Here is a 27823-nt window from a genome sequence, read left to right as displayed (position 1 = left end):
ACTGGGTGAAAGGCCATTAAAAAAGAAAAGAAAAAAAAAGGGGGGGGGGAGCAAGCTCTGAGGATACAACCCATTGTGTGTCCAGCATGTGACATCACTGTATGCACCACTGTAAGTCAGCCAACCCCAGATGCAGGAGCTTCCAGAAAATTTGATAAATTTCAACTGGTGGAAAGGACAGACCTAAGAAAGTCATTAAAGCATGATCATCAACAGAAGGTCAGGTTCTAATATTGCCTGGAAAAAAGTCCAGGCCTGTTCTCTGAGCTCTTTGCAGACTATCTGATCCCTGAGCAGGACTCTTTTGGGAAGGGATCTAATAGCTTACATGAGCATTCATAATCAGATGTTCCCACTTTTAGAATTTTTCAAGAATGCCATAGGAGGCTGGATCCAAAAACATAATACACCGCAAGGCATGTAGGTTAACATGTACAAGTTCATTCTTAAAAAAGGAAGGAAAGCCTTAGCCAAATATCTGGTGCAAGCAACATTAGAGTTTACTGCCTAATCCATCCTATTACAGCACAAGAGAAAACCCTCCTACCCCCCTTCTAAACCATGGAGTCCACATCAGGCTGCAAGATGCTGTGGTCCCTGGTACCTATAATGGACTAAAAGAATCACACCAGAACCTGCTTTAGGATGTCTGGTAAGGAAGTCTCTAAAATATGATGGTAAGCTATGCATTGCATGTATCTTCCTGGAAGCACAGGTAGCTGGTATTGTAATGATTCCAGGCTGCATATAAGACAGCCTCCTCTGGAAGGGACAGTGACCCAAGATACTTCATCCTTTTTTCTCAGATAATGAGAGGCATTTCTGAGGAAAAGGTAGAGGAATGGCAGGCAAGATTACTATGGACACATGACATTAAAAGAACACTGATGATCCAGAGGGAAGCGGAATGTAACAAAATAACAGAGTACGACGGGATTTTATGAGTAGGGCAAAGGAAGCATCTGCATTTCTTGATACACTAATATGGTTAATTAAAAGGGTATATGAGGGATTGGAGGCAAAAATTAAAGTGGGAGGGTTCCTCTCTGATAAGCTGTACTTGACCAGAGAACCCAGGCAGGGTTGTCCTCTTTCCCCTTTGGTATTTGTGTTGTATTTAAAACCACTGGCAAAGAAAATAAGGGACTCAGAAATTCAAGGATATAATTGGAATGCTGTTTAAGAAAAGTTGGCTTTTTTTTTGCAGATGATATTTTGTACCTGATGGAACCAGAAAAGGACACTTCAGTGTTGTGGAACGTTCTGAGACAGTTCCAGTTTTTTTGGGGGGATATAAAATTAATGAAAAAGGCTACAGCTATAAACTATATACCAACAGATGAAATGGCACTACCCATATTTATGGGGACATGATAAAATAAGTATTTAAGAGTATGGATTAAAAAAATAAAAACACTGAGATGAGGTCTTGCCTTTGGATATGTACAGCAAGATAAAAGCAGTAAAACCCTTTAATTTTATACACAGTTCAGGCATATTGTTATCAACCAAAAGAGTCACTGTGTATAGTAATTAATAAAAAACTGAACAATTTTATTTGAGATGGGAAGAGTCAAGTGGATAACTTGATCTACCTAAAATAACATGGAGGTCTAGGATTACCTGATTTAAAGGTACATTTTACAGCTAATACAGTTAAGATCTTTATAACACAAGCAGAAAGCTACAATTCAAAGTGGAAAGATGATGAAGTGGGGGGGGGGGGATTCAAGAAATGAGGAAAGAATGGGATTTTGGATGCAGATCCTTAAGGAGAATATCAGACATTTATTTATTTATTTACATTTTGTTTACCAGGAAAAAGTCCACTAAGCCTACAGAACCTATTTTCAGTGAAGGCCCGGAGTGAAAAGCTCAACTGTATGAGAAATTAACAGTTTGATGTACAACACTGAAATTACAAAGAAATTACCAAAAAAAGAATATATAAAGAATAAGTATATATGAAGTGTAGAGAAAGGTCTGAGTGAAATGAACAAAAGGATATACAGTAATATCTCACTTATCCGGCACCCGTGGAACTGGCAGATGCTGGTTAAGTGTACTTTCCGGTTGCTTGAGAAACGCTTTCTGATTTTTGATTGGCTCGTACGAGCCAATCAAAAATTGCAAAGCAGAGCCTCTTCTGTTTAATCTGGAACAATGGGCTCCAGAATTTCTTTGGATTTTGCTGGTGGTTAGACTGAAGTTTTAGGTAATGTTCTTTTTTTTTATCTCTGTTGACTATTATTATTTATTTTTTTTTTTAAACCTAGTTGCAAAGTTCTTTGAATTTTAGTGGGCCTGGGTTAGTTCTGTGTGCCTGCCATGACTTCCACATTTTGTCCCTGGCATGCATGAGAAGTCGAGTAGGTTTGTATAGCCAAGGAGCATGGTTATTTCTGATCCTCTGTACACACAGATGTGCAAGGCTATTTAGAGTATTCATGAAGGTGGTTTTGAAGTAATCAAAAGCTTTGTTCAGAGAGGTTTTTAGTAAATGCCAATCTGTTGTTTTTAGAATATTGTTTAAGGTTATAGGGTTGAATGAAATCAAATTCCTTGTTTTCTGTACTGATGCTGACTTTGACTGGAGGGGGAAGCTTGCTTAATAAAGACAGGGAGATGATTGCTGATGGCATTTGGGAGTGTTCTGGCTGAGGATATTTTGTTGGGGCTTGTGACCAGAATCTCGTCTAAAATGCATCTGTTATCAGTCCCTTTGTTAGGTCTGGTGGGCGATTCAAGTTGAAGAGATTAATATTTGAGGATGGGTGGTCGGAGTCGAGTTCTAACCAGTCGATACTTATGTCGCCTAGTATAATGGTCTAATTTTTAATATTTTTGGAAAAACAGGCTAGCATAACATCCAATATGGGAATGCTGTTTGCAAGGGTATATGGAGGGCCACTATTCAGGCTTTTTTGATGTTGTTCATATTTAAGAAAGACATGAGAATTTCTGCATTAGAGAACTGCGGTATAGGGTTAGTAAATGGAACTAGACTGTGGGAGTTGGAAAACAAAAGAGCAACACTGCCTCCTTTTTTATGGGTCTTGTCTAACCATATTGTTTGAAAGCCTGGAGGGAGAAATTAAGTGTCTTTAATATGGGGTTTTAGCCAGGTCTTGGTATTGTCTATAAAGTCTGGTTGTTGGTGAGCGATCCATGCATGAAATTTTATTACAAATATAATATTTATTAAGCAGCAGAAAGTAAGCAACACAGGAATGGAGAAAGGAGATTCTGCAGATAGGATGACTGTAATTTGGGGTACAGAGAATAGATAAAAGGGGGCTGGACTTTATGGGAGAAAGATGACAAAAGAACCAGAAGGAAAGGTAATAGAATGGGAAAAGGCTAGGAAGACAGTGATTGCTTTCCCTATTCAGAACTGATATCAGAATATAGACAAAGAGAAAGGGATAGAAGAATCCTAAATGAAAGAGTTGCACTGGTTGAGTTTTTAACTCAATTTAAAATAAAAGCTGTTGTTAAAAAGGGATAATTAGTAGAACATATAAAATACTTTAAAAATAACAATCAGAAGATGTCAGAAAATATTGGGAAGAGAGATTAGAAATGCAACTCACAAAGAAACAATGGGAGGACATATGCATGGCTCCTAAATATGCAACAAAATCTAAAAGACTTAGGATTTTTGCCTGGAAGTATTTGCATAAATACCATTATGTAATAAGGAGATATGTTACAAGAGCAGATTCTGTTGGAAGCCAGGCACCGCTCACCTATTTTCATCAGTTATGCACTAATTCGGGGCAGCAAAATGGATCTTCTGGTTTGTCCCTATACTGGGCATCCTCCACAACTGCCATTTTTAGAGAGATGATACATGCCACAGGCTTTTCTCTTCATCACTTAGAGGGTATTTGGTAGAAGTGTTGCCACATAAGGAAAGTGGTTGTGCTCCCAAGGGATCATAATCTGGTTAATGCAGGAACATTTGGAAAGTTTTGGAATTTTAAGTATCAAAATGCCAAAACTGTCATATGATGACCATCAAGACCGAGATCCAAAGTGTGCAAAAAATGGAATGCATACTAGTTTGGCACATGTTCATGATAACACAAAATGGACATGACTAATGTGAACAAATCTCTAAAAAGCAGAGTGAGAGAAATTTCATAACTGTAATGAGCTTCTGACATCAGAAGGAGAAATACTACAGTTGTCTGCTGAAGAAAGCTACTGCTATTACAGTCAGATTTAATCCTCTGGAACTAATGACAAAACAACCCTAAAGGAAATACTAAGCACACTGAAGCAGTTACAACGGAGGATGACTAGCTGGTATAGTTCCATTTTAAGCAAAGAATGTGAATCCAAGCAATGCATCATCCAGAACAAGATCAGGAACTGCTTCAACTTGCTATACAGACCAGATGCCCTCCCCTCCATTTATTCAGGGTCATACTGCCAAAATGCCTTTCCACAGAGGAAATGGGCCACAAACAGCACTGAACAGTTGTCCCTTATGGACTACTGCTTCTTAAGGCTGAAAAAAAAAATAAAAAGAACCTGTATTTGAGCTTTTGCAGCTGTGGAAAAACATAAAAGATGACAAGTAAAGTTTGCAAGCACTAAAATTACTGTTAGTGTAGACATTTATCGCATTAACAAAACATCAGTATGTGCAGTCAAAGGCAGAAAGTTAACAGAAAAATAAGTGTGAGCACTGCAATTGTGTCCTTGTAATACTGCATACAAAGACTTCAATCTCATCATCAGCCTGCCTATTACAGTTTTGCTGGTTTATTATGCCTCAGTCTGGAGCGTCCGTACAAGTGAATAGAATGTGAAAACTGACTCCTGGAATTCTGTGCAATTCTGCCTTAAATCCTGACCACAATAAAATTAACTCAAATGACTTGAGAACAATAAACTCTCACCGATACAAATGCCTTAGAGACTGACACTTTTCTTACCCTGTGATACCAGAGGTTACGTAGTCTTTTCCAAGGTAGTTGTAGCCATAGCGAATAAGGTCTTCACAGACATCCTTCACTTTGCTGCCTCCAAAGGCTGTACCATAATGAAATCTTCCATCCAAAACACCAGCCTTCCCAGCCAGTAGCTCAATTAGTTTACCTACCTGAATAAGTACACACAAACAGAAAAAAATGATTAATGAGGAATTCAAAAAGCCTGCAGAGCAAGTAAAGGTTGAAATATTATTTCCAAACACCATCAGGCTTGAATAATTCAATTCTGTATTCACAGAAGCTGCAACAATTTCCTTTATCACCACTACTTTGGTGGCATTACCTTACCAGTCATACAAAGAACTGCCTTAGATATCAGACACTAATGGCTGTACAGAACCTTTTCTAAATAGCCCAAGAGATAAAGTCTGCATAATCAACATATACTTAGAGTGTCATAATTAACAGTTCTGAGAGTTGTCTTTAAATGAGTACCAGGTTTATTTCATGGAATTAAAAGAAACAAAGATACCCCTACCTGTTTCATAGGTCTCAATACCACTACAGATGGCTGCACCCCCCACACCCCCTCCTAATTAAATATATCAACTCCCAAACCGCACTACACTGAAGAGGATGGTAAATATACCATCCCATGCTGCACAACCGCAAATCTACACTAGTACCTAAAAATAGCTCTAAAATCATCAATATTCTTCTGTGTCCAGTCCACACAGCACTTATCTTTCCATTGCAACCACTAGAACGCGCATTCCAAGCCTCACACAACTGCATACAAACCCAACAGAGCACTACCTCTGACCTTAACAGCCACCATACCTTTTTACTTAACTCCATCACCTTAAAGAGATACCATACCATTTAACACTATACTGCACAAGTATTACCTTCCTATCAGCATTTTGAGTGTCGAAATTCTCAATATTCGGGATATCGGACTTTAGACATTGTGGTCTCAGGATTCTGGTATTTCGATATTTGACACTAGGATCCATATATATATATATATATATATATATATATATATATATATATATATATATATATAGCTATATTATTAGGACTTGGGATGGGTATAAATATTATAAAGACACATTTACATACATTGGTATGTGTGAAGGCTGCAAGCCTAGCCAGATAGGATTTTATACATAATTCTGTCATTTGTAAATATGAATGTTGAATTACAGGCTTGTTTTCTTAAATGAAAGAATATGCTGTGAAATGCTGAACTCAAAACAATGAAGCAACATTGCCCTCTGCTGTAAAGAAAGCTAAGTCAAGCATTTCTTGTCTGTCCTTTGAAATTGAAATTATTTCATGACTGTCTTTGATGTTTACAATTCAGTTCTGGCCAGGCTAGATGAAGGCTTCCTGCCTATTGTTTTAATGCTAAAGTTAATGACCAGAATTTACATCTGGAATGTACTTTATTGCTCTGGTTTCTGCCTAGGTGTAAATTAATGTAAATGCAGTTTATGTCAGCCTGGGAACACCAGGAAATTGTAAAAAATTATGTAATGGGAATCAGGACTGCAATAGCAATTTAAACAGAGAGAATCAGAAGGCATTAAGCATTTTTGTCTTGATCACCCAACTCACAGCACTGTCTTGCTCATATGTAAGTTATCTTAGACTTGTGTTTTCTCTTAGAAATGGCTAGGAACTAGAAATGTTAAACTAAGTGTCTTTCTGTGATGTCAGAACTGTACTACTAATAGATTCAAAGGTTCATAGATTAGTACTAAGCTAACTGCCCTTGTGAGCCATTTTAAGCCTAGCCAATTATCCCTTGTGAGATTCAAACCCTGCACATTGTGTTTGTAAGGCAAACACCTTAATCATTAGGCCACCCTCCCAACCATTTATTATTTTAAGTATTTCTGTGTGATCTCTGAACTCTTGACTAGCACTGTGTAGTAGAAAGTATTTTCTTGTGGTTTTAATTATTTATTATTAAATATTTTAAAACCTTTTAACTGCGGCTGTTTTGTGCAGAGATAAGTTAAGCTCTAAGAGTACATTGCATGTATATAAAGATCCTGTACCAAAAGTCACTCTAATAACCCTTGACTGTTTAGTCACAACTACCAACTGGATAATAATATTGAACAGTAATAATTAGACACCCTTTCATAAGGGCCTCTGAGTAGCTGATAAATATCAGTGGGTGGTGGCAAGTGGAACTACGCATAGTCTGGGAGAAAGGGGCACAGCTGGAGAAACTGTGGCAGCCTTCCCGAGGAGTGTCTGTGTGGTTGTACAAACTCTTCTCAAAGTGCATGCGTGTGTCAGCTACTTCGGCAGGGACACGAAGCACTGGCTGGACACAGAGGGTGCTAGAAGTTTTAGCTTGCCCACTTAGCTGAGATCTGGACCCTATAGCTATGCCAGTGGGGAGTCTTATTGGGGACCCGGAGAGCAAGGGAGCAACCAGCCCCGGACTGACTGTGATCTCTGTGTGCTCTTAAGGGAAATTGCACTTTACTATGTGTATTTGTTATCCTTTCCTCATATCTGGTGTTAGTGGTGAGGACTGAGGCTCCTTGATTGCTGGGCCAGGGCACGGGCATCACAACATGTTTTAATATTTTTGTTTAACTTTATTTGCGTCCATGTGTGTGTGTGTGTGTGTGTGTGTGTGTGTGTGTGTGTGTTGGATAATTGTTTGTGCATTTTATTATATGCATACATTTATAAAATAATTATGATATATATATATATATATATATATATATATATATATTTTAGTGGTGTTTAAGAGGTTATTTTAAGATTCGAGAAAAGAAAAAATAAGGGGTGGTTGTGAATGTTTTTGTTTCTGTTCCTTTAAAAATTAATTGCATATGTAAATTTGATGACCATATGACTTGAGGGACTTAAAATTTGAATGAGTGAAATAAGAAAACTTTGATGATGTTTTTTGAGGAAGTCTTGAATAAGGACGAAAGCACTAAAATGTTGTGAAGGGATTGTTTTTAACTGTTTTTTTGTCAACATTAAACTTACTGGAAGGGTCAAGAGGACTTTGTGGTTGCTTATATACAGATCTATATCAGACTAATGAAGTTCCGAAAATTCTAAATTCATACATCAGAGACCATATGATTGAAGTTTTGGAACTTTGAACAGTAAAAAAAAAATAAACAAAAAAAAAAATTATATTTCTAATGTTTTTTGCAGGGGGGCACCACAACCCTGCTGATTAAATATACCAACTCCAAGATCACACTACATTGCAGAAAAGGGTAAGTTTCCCATTCCACGCTGTCCTGCGATCTCCATTCAAAACTTCAATCATACGGTCCTGACCATATTACTTCTAAAGTTTTGAAACTTCAGTAATTTGATAGGGACCCATACATATATGTGTATGTGTGTGTGTGTGTGTGTGTGTGTGTGTATATATATATATATATATATATATATATATATATATATATATATACATATATATACACACACACAAATGTATTAAACTCCAGGATAGACTATCAACATCTTTCAGTACTACAACACTCTTCTGCTCTAAAGTAGAACTTCTGCCATCCAGATCAAACCTAGAAAACTCTGATTACTGTTCTATTTTTAAAAGTTATATTAGTGCTGTCTCGCTTTCAGACGTGAATGCCATAGACCTGCACCAAAAGACAGCACTGCCTTTCTATCAATTAACAAACACCAAATCAAGCTTTTAGAATTAAACAATTAACTTACTAAGAGAAAGTGGAACAATACAGTTCAATTGTTAAATAAATAAATGGACAGCTGCAGACAAAAACAGATATTGCATAACAAAATTCTGTGTAGCAGCTAAGCATTTCTAACTACAAATGTAGCTAAAGGAATTTAGGGCCCTATCTACTACTGCCTAAAAATTGTTGGCTAAGTTGCTGCAACACAAATATCAACTGAAGAGTTTTCGAGAAATGCTGTAGAAGTTGCAGTGTATCTTAAGGAACAAGTCTTGGGTTTGGATATCATGTGCTGGTTATTAGACATATAAAGGTTACAGTTTGGACAACAATCTAGACAAAGTAATTTGAAGATCTTCTGTCCCAGCTTGGAAGGAGAAAAAGAAATTAAATGTTGGTTGTCTTTCCTGAAAGTCTTAGGACGATGCAAGTAAAAATGTAGCTGTCTGTGAAACTACAAGGAACAAATATTTTCTTCTATTGGAAAATGTGTGTGAGTGTGGGGGGGGGGGGGGGGGAAGAATCGTCTGACTAATAATGGATTCTGAATGAGCTTTAGGTATAAGAGGAGAACTGGTCCCGAGGGAAACTCTATTCCTATGGAACACTAAATAATGGTTTCTGGACAGACAACGTATAGTTTAGAAACTTGACTGGTTGGGATAATGGCTACTAGAAGCAGGATCTTCAAGGAGAGGTACTTCATGTCAGTTAAGAGGGCAGGTTTGAAGGGAGGACATGTAAACTCTCCAATAAAACACTGATATCCCAAGGAGATATGGAGTCCTCAACTGGCAGTCTCAAGGAAGATGCCTTTTAGAAAAGCTTAGCATACCTTTTCTAAGGCCAGGCACAAGGAATTAGAAATATAAACTATGTGAACTACAAATAACTGGGGCATAAATTAAAGAAAGTGGACAGAAATTGTAAAACTGTTGGAATTGCAGCAGAGAAGGGGCCCAGTCTCTGAATGCTCAAATTGAGAATTTCTTTCATTTACTCTTGTAAACTTAATCTAGGGTAGCTTTCTATGAAATGAAAATAATTTAAATCTCCTGTGCAATGAAGGAAGAATTGATCCCTACAAATTAGTGGAACTGGAAAATAAAAGTACAGTTTTGTACCTACCATAAATGTAGATACATTGCTGCAGTCCTTACAATCACCTAGAAATAGTAGTCTTTTTTGACACACAGAACCTTGCCTGAAAAAAAAAAAAAAAACAAACACTGACTGAGACTGCCTAAAATCTTAGTCCTGCCTTATAAATAATACGCAATTGTGTGTACATCTAAAGTGTAAAAAATTTCCCCCTTTATTTTGGGGTCTGCATAAAAACGTAGGCAAATGAATAGTTTGGTTTAAAGCCACTCTAAGAAACTGCTTGAACAAACATCATAGTAAAAAACTCTTTTTTTTTTATGCGACACCTTGTAGGTACTCTTTCTAGCTTCCATAATCACATTTTAAAACTTGTTGAGGAAGTTGAGACCGACTGTCTTTCAAAACAGAATATGCCGACATTGAGCAGGTGGCCTTTCCCAGGACACTTGATATGTAGATGCTGTAGTCTGGCAGGCCACTTGTCTTGTATCCACTTTCCATTTAGATGAGCCAGTGCTGTGTGTGTTTTTACATTTATCATTGAGTAGCTCATATGCATGCAGTTTTTTTGCAATTGGGAAGCACCAGAATACAAGATGAACATAACCTAATTGCTTGGACTGTCCCTTGCAGTCAGCACGGACTGATGAGATAGTTGATGGAAGTAAAGTGATAGAAGGCACAAACATCATGTCGTCAACTTGAAGGAGACAGAATGTCAGGATGATGCTTGCCAGATGGGTATGATAAAAGATCCAGTTTGAGAACTAGAATCTAAGGCTGCTTATTTAGATGAGGCCAAAGCTCTGGGACCAAATTTAACTCTGCCAATGTGAGGGTGGGGTATGGGGTGACTAAGAGAAAGACCGAAGCTTTATATAGGGAAGCTTTCTGCAGACACTGTCATTAGTGGCAATGGAGAAATGGCATATAGTAGTCCAAGAGGCCACAGAATAAAGCATCCCTTAGTCTATGTCCCTGTGGAGGGGTCAGGGCAAAATAGATGTTGGACATGAAAAGATCACATCAAGGCTTGACAGCAGCAAAACAAAAGTAATTTGCGTTACTGATGGGTTGAGGTACTTTTCATCAGGCATTAGAATAAACCTGCTGAGCCTGTCCACCAGATAGTTGGTCCATCTCACAATGTGAAGACACTGCCTAATGTCATATACTTATGGCTTTGCATCCCAGGGTGGTAGGATTGGGTTCCTCCTGGCTTGTTGATATATCATACCACTGACATATTTGTCTGCAGGGACAGAGATCAAACCATGGAGAATAGAGTCCTGAAGGGCTTGCAATGCTAGGACAACCATCATTCTCAGGATACCGATGTGAAGATCAGCCCCTTGCTGGTTCCATGTCCCCTGGACCATTCTTTCTACAAAATACCTCCATCCCTAATTACAAAGAGATGACGGCCATGGTCACCATGGACCTAGGAATGGAGAAAAAATGAAGGATCGTTGACTTCTCGAATGATTTGAGACTGGACCGCCAGGCCAAATGTTCTCTGCAATTGAAAGACAGTCAAATAGGTTTGTTAACTGCATCTTCAGACTCAGACCATTGCACACTGTAATGTCCATATTTAAACCCTCACAAAGTGTACCAGCTGATTTGAGGCTACCATTAAACTCTAAACCCTCAGAATGAGATGCAGGGAGACTGGATGTGAGGAAAAGTAGTGCAAGGATTCCCTCCTCTGGAAGTTTAACAATCCTCAATCTTGTATTTTAGAAGGAACCCTATAGATATTAAACACTGTGATGGTTCCAGCAGTCACTCTGCAGTCTTCACTAAGGAGATGTCTGTGGACAGACACAAGTGAAACAATCTCTGGCTCACACAAATGACTCCTTTGTTGTGGCAGCCAATTATCTAGGTAAGAGAAGACTCAAATTACGTTCAGCCTTAACAGAGCTGCAATGACTGACATATACTTGTTGAACACCACAGGAGCTGTGGTGAAACCAAATGACAGTGCTTGAAAATGACAGTAATGGTCTAGCAGCCACACAAAGGTACCTTCTAGACTTTCTGTCAATTCTTGTGTGGAGCTAAGCATCCTGAAATCCAACAAAGCACATCAAGTCCCCTTGATGTAAACACAGGAAGTATGACTTCTACTATGACCATCCAGAATGGTCTTTTTTCCAAAGCTGTTTAGGGTGCTTAAATCTAAGATGGGTCTGATTTCTTGGTAACTAAAAAGAATTCGTAATAGACTCCAGACCCTCTCTGGTCTGGTAGGACCACTTGGATGTCTGTTTTTTTAAAGGAGATGAATGATCTCCTTTGATGCTCCAATATCTGGCAGGGTAGTATAACTGGGAGGGGCAGGAATGAAAGTGGAGAAGGGAATTACATAGCTTTGGGATATTACACTCCTCAACCTTATCCAAGCTATCCCAATGTAACGGCCATCCACAAGTCCAGGTGAAGAGACTGTCAACCCACAAATGTCTCCAGAGAACAGCAGTCGGGCAGGCCTTCAGGGATGCGGAGGTTGCTTACTGGAGGAAGGGCCTTGGAATAATTGATTTTATGGACCCCTTTATCCCTGGAGTGATGTCTGCTAAAAGGGCTCTCTGTCACTGTTGCTACGGTCTGGAAAAGAGTTGATGGAAAATGCTATGACTTTTTAAAAACAGAGGACCTTTGACCCCTTCTGGTTCACAGAAAAGAAGCTTTGAGGGCTATCAAAGCACACTCCTAAGGCAGAGAGAGTCCTCCCTTCCTCCTCGCTTTTTTCAAAAGCTTCACTAACTTCAAGTCCAAAAAGGAGGACCTATTAAATGAAAGATTAATAAACAGCACATTAAAGTTGCCCACGAATTCGCATAAGTGAAGCCATATTTGTTATATCATAACTATGCCTGTGCACACTGCCCTAACTGCTCCAACAGCAATATTATGTAGCAGTATCATGAAGAGATTGTAAATGGCCAACAAAGTAGCTATTTGTGACTCCACCTGCTTACGTGTGTCTGATGCTGCAGCCTTTCTCAAAGTCTCTAATGTCGGTTTTGATAAAACTGCCAGTGCATTTCTATTGATGTAGAAAAATAAAAAGAAATGGATTGGCATAGCTTTGTTTCACACTGAATTCATGCAGTATTTGGTCTAAACAATACAGTCAGCCAGTGTGCTTAACTTTAACTCATTCAAGCCTAAATCTCCTTTTATGTATACTTTCAGTTCACATCCATACCTTCTTGTGGCACCCAGAATTTTTTTGGGTCTGGCTTCTTTAACTAAGTGACTTACCAGATAACAATAGAAAGTATTGGAAAGAGCAAGGAATTATTAATAAAATGAGACATAGATTGTTAGTCTAGGATGCCCTACAGTGGAGAAAATAATCATTATTTGCAGTGAATTGTTCATGTTTATGTTCATATTTTCATAACAGAAAGAACTACATTTCATTAGGGTGAATGGTATGAAATACCAATGTGGGAGACAGGGCAATTCACTGAAAATGTTGGTTTATATCAAACTATAACAGAAATATTGCTAGCTGTTTGTTAGTAATTATGAAAATAAGCAATATTTTCCCCTGTACTTAATACTTCAAAAACTTAGTGACAAACTGTTGCATGACATTAGGTGAAACATTAGATGTTGAAGAAAACCACCTTGAATACTTGCACTGCAAGTTGCAATCTTGAGAGATATCCAGTATTACTTGTATTACTAATTATACAATTAAACATGTTTTCATATTGCTGTAAATAACTCAATCAACCTGCACTTAGAGAGGAATTTCTTGTTTTCATGTAAAAAGCTTATGTCTGGTTAACAAAAACATTCTAACAAAACATGTCTAGGGCGTACAGTTTTCAAGATATGAAAATATGTGAATGTTTAAAAATGTAATCTTGAATATGTGTGCATAATATACTTCAGTATTTATGGAAAAGACTATGACTGTACTATTACTGTAAAGAATACTTCTTACTGATATTACTATTTGTACAGTTTTAATAGCTTTTATTTTTCACAAAATATTTACATTTGTTTATCTTATACTTTTTAAGTTTATTTTTCAGAAAAAGCTCTGGAATGCAAGTTGTGTGTAGGCTGCTACAAGGGTAGCAATTCCATGAAATCTGCTGGTTCTGTTGTAAAACAAACCATTCTGCAAATACTAGAATAAGAAAAAAAAGCAAAAATCTTCTGCTGTTCCCTGCAAGGGATTTCATTTGCAGTGACTTCTTAAATGAGGCATCACATTTTTTGCAGCTGTTTAGTTTAAGTACACTATTACTACTTATTTAGACAGAAGGCAAGAAAATATGCTTCACATACACTCACAACCTATTAAGATGCACAAGGGAAACACTTACTGTCATACGGGATGGGTAGCCATGAGGGTTCATAATAATATCGGGGCAAATGCCTGTATCACAAAAAGGCATGTCTTCCTGAGGAACAATCAAGCCACACACACCTGCCATATGGGGGAAGAAAATGTTACAGCTTTAATCCAGCAAAACACATTGATTTTTCATAAATTAGGACAGTCAGCACACTTGCAACATCAATCTCTCAAACTGAAAGTTAGGTTATCTATAACTACAGCAAATGGAAATATAGAGAATATGCTTTGAGCAGTTACAACTTCCTGTAAGGCATTCAAGACATGTTTCTTTGAGATAATATCCAACCTTGTACATTTACACATTATCCAATCAAGTGCCACTTCCCAGCATGGTTGAGGAAAATACGGCATGCATAGATCTACTCTAGAAAGTGATCTAGGAATATTGACAATGTACTCCTGCCAACCTTACAGAGAAGCTTCCAAACTAGTAGTTAAATGATTCAGACTCTGTATTTAAGCAGAGGCAAAGGTTAAGCGCTGCCCATCGGGTAGCAATCCAGCAGATGTCTAAGGGTAACTCTAGAATAAACCCTAGCTGTAATCAAAACATCAAAAAAGAACTCTGAATAAAGTATGAGACCCATACAAATCTCCAACATAAAAAAGCAGCAGATAGATGCTTCTCCACAAAGTCCCACTATACTGTCAGTGCAAAAAGCTGGTACTTGTCTTATGAACAATGAGTAAAGCACATGTTGGCTGTCAAAGATTATGTAAAGTTTCTAGAAGTTGGCCAGCTTCACTTTTCCCCTAAAAGGTGTGGTCACTACATTAATTTCAGACTCAGAAGCCAGATGAAACTGTCTGCTAGTAAAGACAGATCCAAGCACGAATCTTCTGTTGCTTCTCCCAAGACCGAGCACTCAGAAACAGTAGTTTGTTGAAATACCACTTACTACTGCCCTGTGCAACCGAGTGTGACACAGACATACAATTGTCTGGTTCAATTCATGAGATCTGTATGCATTATGTATAAAACTTAATGATATACTGTAAGCGAATGGTTCTCTGCTAAGAAACGAGAATATACTTTTTCATTTTGTTTCATCAAAAAGTGCAACCACTAACACAGCTACACAGCAGTCTCCATAAAAGAAACAATGTTGTTATAAAGTTGATAGTGGCCTTGCATGCACCATTCAAATGGTTGCAGCAGCACCCCTAATGTGTTTATTTATTACTATGCTAATGTGTCTATGGGCTGCTGAATTAAGGTCCACCTTGACAAATCAGTACAACCACCACAAAATTCAATTCAAAACAAGAAGGCCATAAACCTTGCTGGAACTGTTTTAGTAATTTTTAAAAGTGTAGTAATATGTGGAAAGTCCAGTTTCATATTTTGAAAAAGAAAGTACATGTACTGCAGAAGGCTGTAGACAAAACACTGGACTACAAGCAGATAACGTTTCAGTTACTTAGCTTTACAATTATCATTCGATAAAGCATAGTACACTTTTAGGCACTAAGGTGTTTCAAAAAGTCTCAGTTATGCGTAAGGCTAGTATAGTGTGAACCACTGGTTCAGTCGTCCTCCTCCTCCTATGTTCTATGCTTAATGCCATCTGAAAGGGGTGTGCCGTAAGCTTTACAGTTTGTTTTTTTCATGGAGTGCAGCTAATCACACAGCTCCTATTAAAAATGCTCTTGTAAGCTTGTTCTAGGGCTAGGATAAGTAACTGAAAAATCCGTTGGCATATTCAGGTGTACACCATATACACCATGACATGTGATTTTAAAAACTTATTTTGTGCAATTTACAAACACAATCATAGAATATGTATTAGAATTTAAATTACAAAAATGTAATATTTATAATAGTTTAAGTTCATATAGTGGCTTTCTGAATGCCTGGTTGGCTAAATGTTTTTTCTTTAAAACTGTACTTTCTGGGGCTGGGGGCTACAGTTATGGAGAAAGGGTGCTGCATTTTGAAAGTTGACATTGTTTGTTTGTGTCTTTCGGCTTTTCCCAGATAGGGGTCACCACAGCGGAACTCCGGTCCGCTAATGATTGGCAGTAGATTTTTACGTACTGGCTTGCCGGGCCTAACGCACAACCTTCAGCGAAGGAACACCCATTTACGCATGTCACCACACAGAAGACGCTCTGAGAATCGAACGGGCAACGTCTAACTGTGAGGCGACAACGCTACCGCAGCACCACCACATTCTGGCTACTTCCCCTTGACAAAGTCTGCTTAATGAAGTGGTGAGCCTACAATATTCATTCACTATTTTTATGCTGTAAAAATAAGAACCTTGTTAAAATGAACCTTGTAAAACATCCTTAAAGGATTTTTGGATTGGGGTCAGCGCAAATCTGTACTGCCCTTTTGCAAAATCCAAAGAAAATTCCATCGATATCTCCAAGTAATCACTGGTCCTTCTCTCAGAGACAAAAGGCAGTCCTCTGCAACAGACTGAGATGAAATGAGTTGAATGGAATATTAACAGTCTGTTCACTGTAAAACAGTCATTACAGGGGAATTCATTTTCATGAAATGCTGAAAACTAGCTTTTGCAGAAACCATTACACATAATGCAACTTACCTGATGTCTACGATCACAGGCATCAGGTTTTTGTGTGCCCATGCCTATGAAAAAACATCCTTATCCCTCTCACTCCCCTAACCCCACTACTCCAGACATCCAGGATAAAAACAACAGTCTTCATTGGTGTGACCAGCTCATTCCTGCAACATCTTCTAAAAAGAAGGCTCCTGTAGTGTTGCATACTTCCAGTAGTAAGACAAACACAGGGAAATAAAAAAAGCAGTTTTGTGTAGCAAAGCATGCAAATGTAATAACTGTGTAAAATAAATGCTACCAACAGCAAAACAAATAAGCACGAGAAATATAATTCTCAACGTCTTTGCTCAAGAAATATGCCAAGGTCAAAAATAATGATGGGATAAAGGCCCAAAAATCAGAAACATTGATTAAATATTCCTGAAATTCATTAAAGGTTAATAATATATGCAATAGGCTTTGTATCAACATACATTTTCAGAAGTACTATGAAAGTCAAATATCTGGCATTACTGACTGACTGTAATCCGAAGTGATTTACCATAAAAATCAAAAATCTTACAAGGGACAGTGTGAACATGAAGCAAAATCTAGAATAGCTCAGAGGTATGACAAGAAAAAAATACTCAAATTAAAAAGGTTAGGATAAAGAAAGCAAACCATCTCTATAGTCAGTGAATAATAAAGAAAACCTCAGCTTCATCCTCTTCCACAAAAGAAAATCTGTAGAAGTTAAGTTATTCTGTGTCTTTTAAAGTTAAAAAGGCAGGCAAATTATCTATTAATTAGTAAATTTTACATTACTGAATAGTTACTCTTCATGGGAAGACAGAAAATCAAAGATGAGCAAAGCCCAAACTCCAGAGGAGCTGCAGCGCTCAGCTGACCAAACACCACAGCCCAAATGTCCCAGATGGTACTCATTATGTCCAGTGACACCATCCTGGCACCCTGCGGCAGCACAGTAAGATGCCCTGAAGAATCCCCATTCACAACCTAATGTACCAAATATGCTGCTAGTTGTAGTTGTGGGCAAGGCTGGGACAGAAATCTTTTATCCCTTTGTGAACAAGGAAGGAGCACATCTAGGAGCAGAATTTCTGGGCTCACTCTGAAGCAAGAACCACCTCTGCAGCCCCTTTCAAAAGCACAGTCTTGGCCAGTCGAGACTTTTGCACAAAGACTGACTGATGACTTACTGGAGTTTATGTTTTGGATGAATAAACTGCTGTAAGAAGTGATGGACTGCAGCTCCAGAACCCAAGCTACATGACAATACTGAGTTGTTTGAAATCAAATCCACTAACTCTGAAATTTTTACATCAAATCATTAGGCATCTAAAACCTAAAATATTGAAGCTGTGTGTTTTCAAACAGATAATGAACCACTAATGAATTTATAACTTCAGCAGATATGTAAAGAAAAACCAAGAAAGGCCTTCAATAGATACAAGAACAGATCTGACTGATTCTTTCAACTTTTGCATGTGTTTATTAAAATAATGGCTTGTTTACTTATATTAAGCCATATATTTTAATTATTAATTGAAGCAAATCAAAGTGTATTAAATAAGAAAATATGAATTTAATAAACTTAAAAATAACAGTAAGTTTCAGTTACTCACATTAATATACATCAGAAGTATTTTAAACTGTGTCTCAACAAATACCATATTCACCCTGCTGTAAAGACCAGAAGGTTATGGGTTCTTTTCCCACATCAGGTGTTTGGATTAGCAGTATCAATGGTTCAAAAAGTACCACACTTGCTTATGATGTTGAAAAAAAGGCTGTTAGTTCTACTCCTAGCCCAGTTGCATGGATTCATCTTCTATTAATGACACAGAAATGCAGCCATTAAGGGAGTGCTGCAATAGTGAGTGGATTGTAGTAAGGGCAGTGCAAAGAGGGCTGCCATTTTAAGTGTAAGGTGTTGGGAAGGGCCAAAATCAAGAAATGCAGTTCCTGCACTATTTTCTGTTGTGGCATTTTGGAAAAAGTAGAAGTACCCCCTCCATTCTTTTGAAAAGCTGAAGGGATGTAGGTAGGGAATGAACAGCCCAGTGTAGCATCCCTTTTTTTTTGGGGGGGGGGCTATTCAGGTGAAGAGCTGAGGAGGTGGGGCACCAGATCAGTTCCACAACCAGGTGCTAGATGAGCCAGCTACAGCTCTACTACTGAGTGCGCCACCTTTTAGACAACATGTTAAACAGATACTCAATCTGCCTGAGCTGGTGGCGGCTTCAGTGGATACAAAAGCTATTGCAGTGCCATTTTCCTAGAAGTGTACAGGCCAGAAATTTTTACATCATCTGCAGGGCTGGGACAAACGACTGACCATTATAGCAGTGTTCATCATGTTCAATTTCCAGACACAAGACAATCCTAGTGCAAGCTTAGGCTCCTTAAATACTGGCCATATATACATGACAAAGATTTCTTTTTCAGTGATGAATGCAGGAGCTATTCACTGTGTGTCAGGATCAAGATCCAAATAGTGAAAGCAACAGGAAGAACTGGTGGGTTCAAGGAAAAGTTACAGTAGAAATACCCAGTAAAATAGGGTCCCTGTTCATGTCTGACACCAATGAGAAACTCTCCCATTTACAAGTACAGGATTTTTCTTGTAGTGAGTTTTCTGGCCTCCTGCAAAACCCGAAGCTTGTCCTCAAAACTACTGTCAAAAAGGAATCAAAAATCTATCACCCAGAGAGTCAAATGTAGGGTAAGCAGATGAAGGTGAATGAGAGAGTCCTGTGTGAGGGGATCCATTCTCTGAGGTAACTTGTGATGATTACCCTTGGCCAGATGACAGAGAAGGGGAACCAATGCTGTTTGGGTCAAAAGGGAGTCACCAACAAGGTTTTGGGTCTGTCCCATGTGATATTGTGCAACATCTGCCAAAAGGGGAAGAGGGGGATAAGCATAAAGAAACCTCTCTTTCCAAGAAAAAGACGTCATCCACCTTCCAAGCCAGAGGATTTGGCACCCTGGAACACAAACTGGGAGGTTGTCTATTCAGAGGGGAGGCAAATAGATCTGCTTGAGGAGTACCCCACCAACAGATAATGCCTAGAAGACCTTTCTGTGAAGCATCCATTAGTGAAGGTCTGCCCAGGATCTGCTCAGGTTGTCTGCCACAAAACTGTGCTCTGAGGGAATGTAGACTGCCTGAAGCATCAGATGATAACAGATATCAAATTCCCGAACAAGAAGAGCATTAGTCTGCAAAGAAGACTGGACAATGTGCCCCTTGTTTATGTCCCATATGACAGCGGTATTGTCAGTGTAAACCTGGAGAGAACCAAGAGCCCAGAGGGAGTGCAAGGCTTGAAGAGCAAAAAGCAAAGCTCTCATTTCTTTTATGGTGATGTGGTCCTATAGTTGTTGAGGAGAACCCTCCCTGGACCCTGATATTAATGGTAAAGGTCCCCTATATCCCTGATAAGAAGCATCTGTATACAGCTCCTGTGTGGAGAAAAGAGCTTGAAAACGTAGACTTGGATTCAGAAATATCTGATGAATGTGTCACTGAAATTCTTGCTTGAGATAAGGCAAAAGGGGAAAGGGAAACTCCCGAGGACGACAATGTTGAAGCCTGACTGTCTTTTGTCTTTAGATACCACTGAAGCTTCCTCATGTGGAGTCTGGCGAAACCAAAGGAATGGTGGAATTCATGTATCCTACAGCCCACAGGAACTCCCATGCAGACACCACTTGTTAAGGAAGAGGAGACTAGAGAAAGCTGTCAAGAAGGTAACCTTGGGGGATTTTCAAGAAGGTTGCACACCGAGTAACAAGCTTAATCTTAGCTATCACAGAGTGAAAACCAAAACTCAGGAAAGAGACTCAGTGAATTTGTTTTTTGGGGGGGTAAATTTCAGTTAATGGCAAGTAAGTGCACTGCCTGGATTCCACCAAAGAAGAAATTCAGAGAACCTGAAAGAAAATCAACCACAAAAGGTGAGGAGAAAACACTAGCTGGGAAGAATCCTGCAGCTGTTCCATAAAAAGCAGTTCAAGCTCCAGCTTTGGTATGAGACATGACTTCCAATAATCTAAAGGAAAAAATAAGTGAAACGTTCAGAACTGATTAAAACAAACGATGCACTGAAGGAGTATATCAACTGAAATAACAAAAGGCTAGAAAATGGAAGAAGCTTAAAACAGATATTCAGATGAGCTGATAAAAGTGCAAAAATCAGAGGTTGGAATAAAAAAAATTCAGCTATGAGACTGTTCAAGAAGAGATATTTCAAAAATGGTATAATTAGAGGACAGAGCACACAGGGGAAAACCTAAGATTTCAACTGTACCACAGAAACTGGAAGGAACAGTCTATTAAATTTATGAAAGCACAGATAAGCAAATGGACTGGTATTTCACAGCAGGAGTTGTCATGTATATGCTCCAAACATGGCCATGAAAAAGCAACCAAGATCACTAGTAAAGATGCAATCCTACCAACAGAGTGTGGATTCTAACAAAAGTACTCAAGACTGGAGACAGTAGTGTGTGTGTTTGTGGAAATGATTACTCACTGTACACCAGGCAGAAGAGGACTAAATGCATTCCAGCAATCAGGGAATGTCGAGAAGCAGGTGTGAGATTTGAAGTGCTGTACTCAACTAACTTCAGAATATTTTTCCCGGAGGGTCAAAGTCAGTTTGATGCAACATGCTAAGGAGGAAATATAAAAGTTTGTAGAACAAAAAGTGAACTATCAAACTGAAGGGGATTCTGCTTCTAATTCCTCTGATAATAAAGCTCAGACAGATTTTGCCGCTGAAAAACTATCAATGTTCCAAAGGAAAATGCTTGAGAACAAAAGCACAGAAGTTGATTAGAAAAAACAGGAGTACGTTGAAAATGAACCACAGACTGTATTTGGGAGATGGAGATACAAACTGGAAATTAATAAAATGTGGGATTACGAAGCATCAATTACATTTGCAAAATATAGTGAAAACAAAACCTGGAAATATTGGACTTTTTTTTTTTTTTTTTTTTTATGGGACTCCAAAGCATATGCCTTACATCATGTAACGTTTGAAACAACATTAAGGACAGAGGAAGAGGAAAGAAACAGGTAACTAAGTAAAACCATTTTTTTCTTAACAGTATTTTTTTATAACACAACATATACTGCATGTTATAAAATAACGCTTTTTCAGTTATCTTTGTGGGTAATAGGGATACCAAAGTAAACAGGTGACCTTTTTTCCTTTTCTTTCTTCAATTTTAAGAAATGTAGGCACTGCAATGTAAAATGAGAAGAAAGCCTAGACAAGAAAGCATGATGCAAGTAAAACTGATATGCTTTTTCTTACTTTTGCATAACAGAAAAATACTGGATTAAGGCCCTTGGCATGATCTAATAAAAGTTTTAAGGGGAAATCAAGTAAATAAAAGAGCACCAAATGTAATGGAGTTTTTTTTTATTTTCTAGGAAATAAACACTCAGTACAACATGAGAAGTTTTGTAGCTGAAGGCAGCTCTTTATCTGGTTCTCATGTTTCTTTGGAGACAAGCTGATAAGGTCAGTGAAAACCGAATACTTTTCTTTCAATGACAAAAGAATGTTTTCTGCAGGGGCGGCCCGTGCTATTGGACTGCTGGACTGCAGCCCCCTCAGCTGTAAAATAAAGAAAATAAAAGAAAAAGAAAAGATAAAAAAAAAAAAATTTTAAAATCGCGGACTTTCGCACATACGCACTAGTCCGGACTGCTGCTGAGACAGTCTGGAGCATGTGCAGACTGTCTCAGCAGCAGTCCGGACTGGGAAACATGTAAGAACAGAGCTCCCAGAAGTCTATGCAGTTTTAACTGCATAGAATGTCGCTGGGAACAGATCGGACCCGGACTGCAATGTCGGCAGGCAGGCTGGAGATCTCACGGGGATGTAATGGTAAGTCTCATCGGGGATCTCGCGGGATGTGCTCGAACGCGCCAGCTATGGGATGTATGTAATGGCCCAGCTATATGGATCGCGGACAGCTATGGAACGAAGGGATGTATGTAATGGCCCAGCTATGGAATGAAGGGATGGGATCTACATCGCATGGAAGGTAAGAGGGACAAAGTGTGTGTGTGTGTGTGTGTGTGTGTGTGTGTGTGTGTGTGTGTGTGTGTGTGTGTGTATGTACTTGTGTAAATGCGTGAGAATACATTTTTGCATTTGTGTATATAAAATGTCAGTGTTATGGAGTTGACCCGCTGGTACGTACTTCATTACTGCAATATATGTGCCTTCTAATCATCTCCTCAAACAGCTTGTGTTCGGTACAGTTGACCTGTTTACCCTCTATAGTAGTTTTTTTTGAAAATCAGTAATTATTCAGTGTTGATGCTGTTTGATCTATGACTGCATTCCAATCTGTGATGGAAAAGAGAAAAAAAAGTCATTGCATGTAATTTTGTCCCTTCTCTGTGATTGTATAACAATTGAGTGTAGTTAAATTATGGGTCTCAGATGAATGTACAGGACCTTAACCTTCCTGCAAAAAATCATTAATATTTTGTATTGCTTTATTATTTTGGATCAAAGAGTATTGCCTAATTTGACTGCATGCTTTTTAACATTGTGTTTCACTGGGGAACATTTGTTGCTCTGTGCTTGGATATAATGAAATGAAACAAAAGTTTATCACATTATAACATAAGAAAGTTTATCCTTTTAAATTGCTTTGTAAATTCTAAAGTGACACCCTGCTCATCTTACCCTTACCCTGTCCCGTTAGAATCTTGGCTTTATGAATGGTCAAAACTGATAATTCTGTGGAATATTTGTTAAAGCTGTGCAATATGCATGGGAGAAATATGGCACTGAATTGGATGTAGCACACTAAAGTCACAGTTCTAATAAAAATGTGGCATAAATTATTAACAAGATTACAATTTTATCAAGGAAAAATGGACTGAAGGAAAGGGTTCATGACTAAATATGTGTGTGTGTGTAAATGTCCCAGTTGTTATATACTGGTGGCTAGAACAAACTCATGGTGGTGTGGTAGGGAATACTTCAGGCTTGAACCCTGTACCTTGTATGCAGGTGTTAAGGACCTGAATTCCCTACCCACCACCATTTGTAAAATGAATTGCAGATTTTTGCCTCATATTTGATCTGATCGGTTCCTCATAATATCTGTGGTTTCTAAATGCTGCAATGTTTGATATTTGATGGTGCAGCGGTAGCATTGTTGCCTCACAGCTGCAGGTTCTCAGGTTTGATTCTTGACTGGGGTGCCTTCTGTGTGGGGTCTGCATCTTCTCCCTGTGCTTGTGTGGGTTTGCTTTTGTGTCCTCCCATGTTACAAAGACATGTCTGCATTATTTCTTCCTGGGCCTCTGCTGAAAATTGTTTTTTTGTTCCAAGTCAGACTGTCCTGATTAACAAATGTTAAATAAAATTGACAGGCATTTGAATTTCAGACTTCAGGTTTCTGAATGTTTAATTCCTTACATATTTGATGGTGCAGTGGTAGCATTGTTGCCTCACAGTTCTAGGTTTTCTGGTTTGATTCTTGGCTGGGGTGCCTTCTGTGTGGAGTCTGCATCTCATCCCTGTGTTTGTGTGGATTTGCTCTGGTGTCCTGCCATTTTACTAAGACATGTGTCTGCAGTATTTCTCCCTGGGCCTTTGCTGAAAATTGTTTTTGTTCCGTCAGAAGTAAAATTGACAGGCATTTGAATTTCAGACTTCATATTCTTTAGAAAATACATAGTAACACAACCTTTTATTCTAGCAATTTTCTAAGTTTATAAGATGAATATTTGAAATTTGTCCTTATTTTTGGGACTGTATTACCCCAGTACTGGCTTTGTCCAGGTTTTTTGTGCTAAGGTTGACAGCTATGGCAAGAACTGAATTCAATGAATATGAGGGCTGTATTCCCTCATTACTGGGTTTGTCCAGGTGTTTTGTGCTAAGAGGTTGACAGCTATGGAGAGAACTGAATTCATTAAATGATAGCCATTTAAGTTTCAGTATTCCACTCTTTCACAAAGCAGCTGATTTGGCATAGTGGTATGTTGCTCTGACTGTTTTGCAGAGGGACCTTGGCAGTAAAATGTATGGTGGTAACAGCATTTTTCTTTCACAAAGCAGGTGATTTGGCTTAGTGGTATGTTGCTCTGACTGTTTTGCACAGGGACATTGGTAGTAAAATGTATGGTGGTAACAGCATTTTTCTTTCACAAAGCAGCTGATTTGGCATAGTGGTATGTTGCTCTGACTGTTTTGCACAGGGACACTGGTAGTAAAATGTATGGTGGTAACACAGCATTTTTCTTTCACAAAGCAGCCGATTTGGCATAGTGGTATGTTGCTCTGACTCTTTTGCACAGGGACCTTGGCAGTAAAATTTATGGTGGTAACACAGCATTTTATTCTAGCAACTTTCCAAGATTATACAAGCAATGTTTAATGTGTCCCTGGTTTTTGGGCTTTTGTCCACCCCCCAATAAATTTGGCTTTTTCCAGATTTCTTGTGTTGCAAAGTTGAGATGCAGTTGAGTATTGAGTAGATTTTACAAGGAGCTGAGAGCTGCAGGGGAAGAGAAGTTTAGTGCTGCTTATGCTAAGTCAGCTTGCATTGTTAATAGCACAACAGGTTGTGTACTTGCTTTTGATGCAGAAGGTTGTTGGTTCTACTCCCACAACGGGTGAATGCTGCCGTACTGAAAAAGTTAAGATACTAACTAAGAGCCTGTTATCGGTTTGCTATCCATTTCCTATTGCAATATTACTAGCTTATCATTTTTAATGTAATATAGGCAATTTATTCCTCAGGGGCATCAGACACTTTATTTTTCGATGAAACCATGAAATATAAATGTGTTTGCTAGCAGCAACTTCTTCATTAGTTACAGATTTATTTAATGTGGAATTATTTAGATGACTTTTTTACTTCTTCAGAGATTGTGCATATTTACTGATAATGGTGGACTGTAGAATTGTGCATATTTACTGATAATGGTGGACTGTAGAATTGTGCATATTTACTGATAATGGTGGACTATAGAAGTTTGAGTTGACTTTTATGATGGAAATGTTCTGAACTGGGCAGTTTTGTCATTATGGGTGCATGCATTTTGTTTCATTGTTTGCTGGAAAGATGTTCGGAATTGGGCAGTTCTGTCACTGGTAAAATGCATTTTCTTTGAATGTGGGTTTCAATGCTGTTTCAATGAATGTGAGTTTCAAGGGCAGAGAAGTTTTAATGCTAAGTTTGTTTAGCAGATGTCTTAGTGTTTGTGCTGTAAAATGCAAAATAAAACTTTCAAATGAAGTCCAAATCATCATAGAAGTAAATCAGTATGCACATTAGTGTGCATGGTAAATGGAGTGAAATAGCCAAGTAATGGATCATTGGAATGGCTGCAGGGGGAGGCTCCATTCGACCATGATTTTGTGAGGGGGAAGGGCGGCAAACTGAAAGACAGCCCCAGCTGAACTATACCTCCCAATTGTCCAGATTTTCAAAGAATGAATAGATTTTTGCTTCTTATTTTTGGTTTGTTCCTCATAAAATTTGTGGTTTTCTGGCAAATCATTTAGGAATTAAGTCACTAAATAATGACACACTGAGTTTCAGACTTCACAACCTTCAGAAAAATGCATGCTAAAGTAAGACCTGTTCTATCAACTGTCTCAGTTTATACAAGAGCAATTTTTAGTACTGTTTATATGGTCCCCCAATATATTTGGCCTTGTCCAGATTTATTGCATTAACAGGTTGAGAGGTACATGCAAATAAATTGCTTTATAGAATTAGGCATAGCCAAACCTCTCAAGTGTCCCTGATTTTGGCTCAAAATGTTGCTCTTCCCCCTAATAATCCCTCCGCAAAATAGCAATTTTGGAAGAAAACATGGAGGGTTTACAATTAAGAAATAACTGTAATAATCAGAGTTATAGATTACTTTTATTTCAGAAATGCATGTAGATTCTTTTATTTTGTCAGCTGCTCAAGTTAGCAGTACTAATATTAAAGTGTCCCTTCTTTGACAGGTTCCCAGCTGTATTGTGTGGCTATTTTATATTTTTACATCACATTTTTGGTCCATTTTTCATAAAATTGTGTTTTATTTTGGCAAAATTGTGTTGTTTTTTTTGGCAAATTAGTGACAAATCATTAAAGACTGAAGTTAGAAAATAATGACAGACATTTGAGTTTCAGATTTCATACCCTTCAGAAAATTCATACTAATGCAAGACCTATTCTATTATCTTTCTAAGTTTATAAGAGCAATATTTAAAAATTGTCCTTATTTTTGGGCCTTTGTCCCACTTCTTTGTATGGCTTTGTCCAAATTTCTTGCTCTGAGGTTGAGAGGTATGACAAATGTGTCAGGGCCATCACAGTCAGTCAGAGACATTTCAAATTGTGACATACTTCTTGCACCCCACTCCCCCATGCAGTGACTCTGGGATGTGTCGAAGCAAGGCAAGGAGTAGTTATGCAGTGTAAGTGTGCAGAGTATCCCCCACATCCAAGGTAGACACAAGTACTAGAGTGGCTTTTCATCTGTCCTTGATTTTTGCAGAATGGTCTGGTTTCTGTCATATTTTTTTGTACTGTTGATTTATGCTTATTACTCAAAGTACCTGTTGCTCTGTGTTTAAGTAGCAATACTTTAATGACCATCAGGTAAGCTTGGCTGAGATCGTAAGATGCAAGTAAGCTTTAATAAGCATACTGTTAAAGAACTGCCAACATTGAAAGCCTTTCTGTTGTTGCCATGTAGAGAATACTTAACTAGATAATGTATAAGCCTTGGGTATTGAAATGCATACGACAGTATTTGTAATAAAGGACAGATTACATTATTTTAAGAAGCTCATTACACTTGGAGATTTCCAGTCATCTCTGCAGGCTTTACCCGTAACTAAACAGAATGCCAATCGTGTGGTCCATAACCTGTACAGTAATCCTTTTAAGCAATGTATCTTGAGCTTACTTCTTGTTTGCTTTTCATTTTTTACTTTGATCATGTTTTCCCCATGAAACAAGTAGATAGTTGTCAGGCAGCAGGTCTTTTTTTGGATAAGAAACAATTTTACAAGTGGGGGCATCAGACATTTCTACTTTCAGCATGTTACTTGGTACTTTAATAAAGCTGAATATAAATTA

At 38.2% G+C, this 27823-nt stretch overlaps 1 protein-coding gene across 1 annotated transcript in view; it reads right to left on the bottom strand.

Annotated features, from left to right (window-relative positions):
* The window catches only part of POLR3B (RNA polymerase III subunit B), a gene marked incomplete in the record, with an annotated part of 1742661 nt that overhangs the window by 103370 nt on the left and 1611468 nt on the right, over positions 1–27823 (bottom strand). Inside the window, 2 exon segments of the mRNA XM_044088141.1 lie at positions 4947–5113; positions 14119–14222. Of these exon segments, the coding sequence (XP_043944076.1) occupies positions 4947–5113; positions 14119–14222 (271 nt within the window).

The sequence above is a fragment of the Protopterus annectens genome, chromosome 11.part0 (genome assembly GCF_019279795.1).
Source record: "Protopterus annectens isolate FY-2018-M chromosome 11.part0, PAN1.0, whole genome shotgun sequence".
Taxonomy (NCBI): domain Eukaryota; kingdom Metazoa; phylum Chordata; order Ceratodontiformes; family Protopteridae; genus Protopterus; species Protopterus annectens.
The sequence above is the reverse complement of the archived record's forward strand: the minus strand, read 5'-3'. Positions and strand labels throughout refer to the sequence as shown.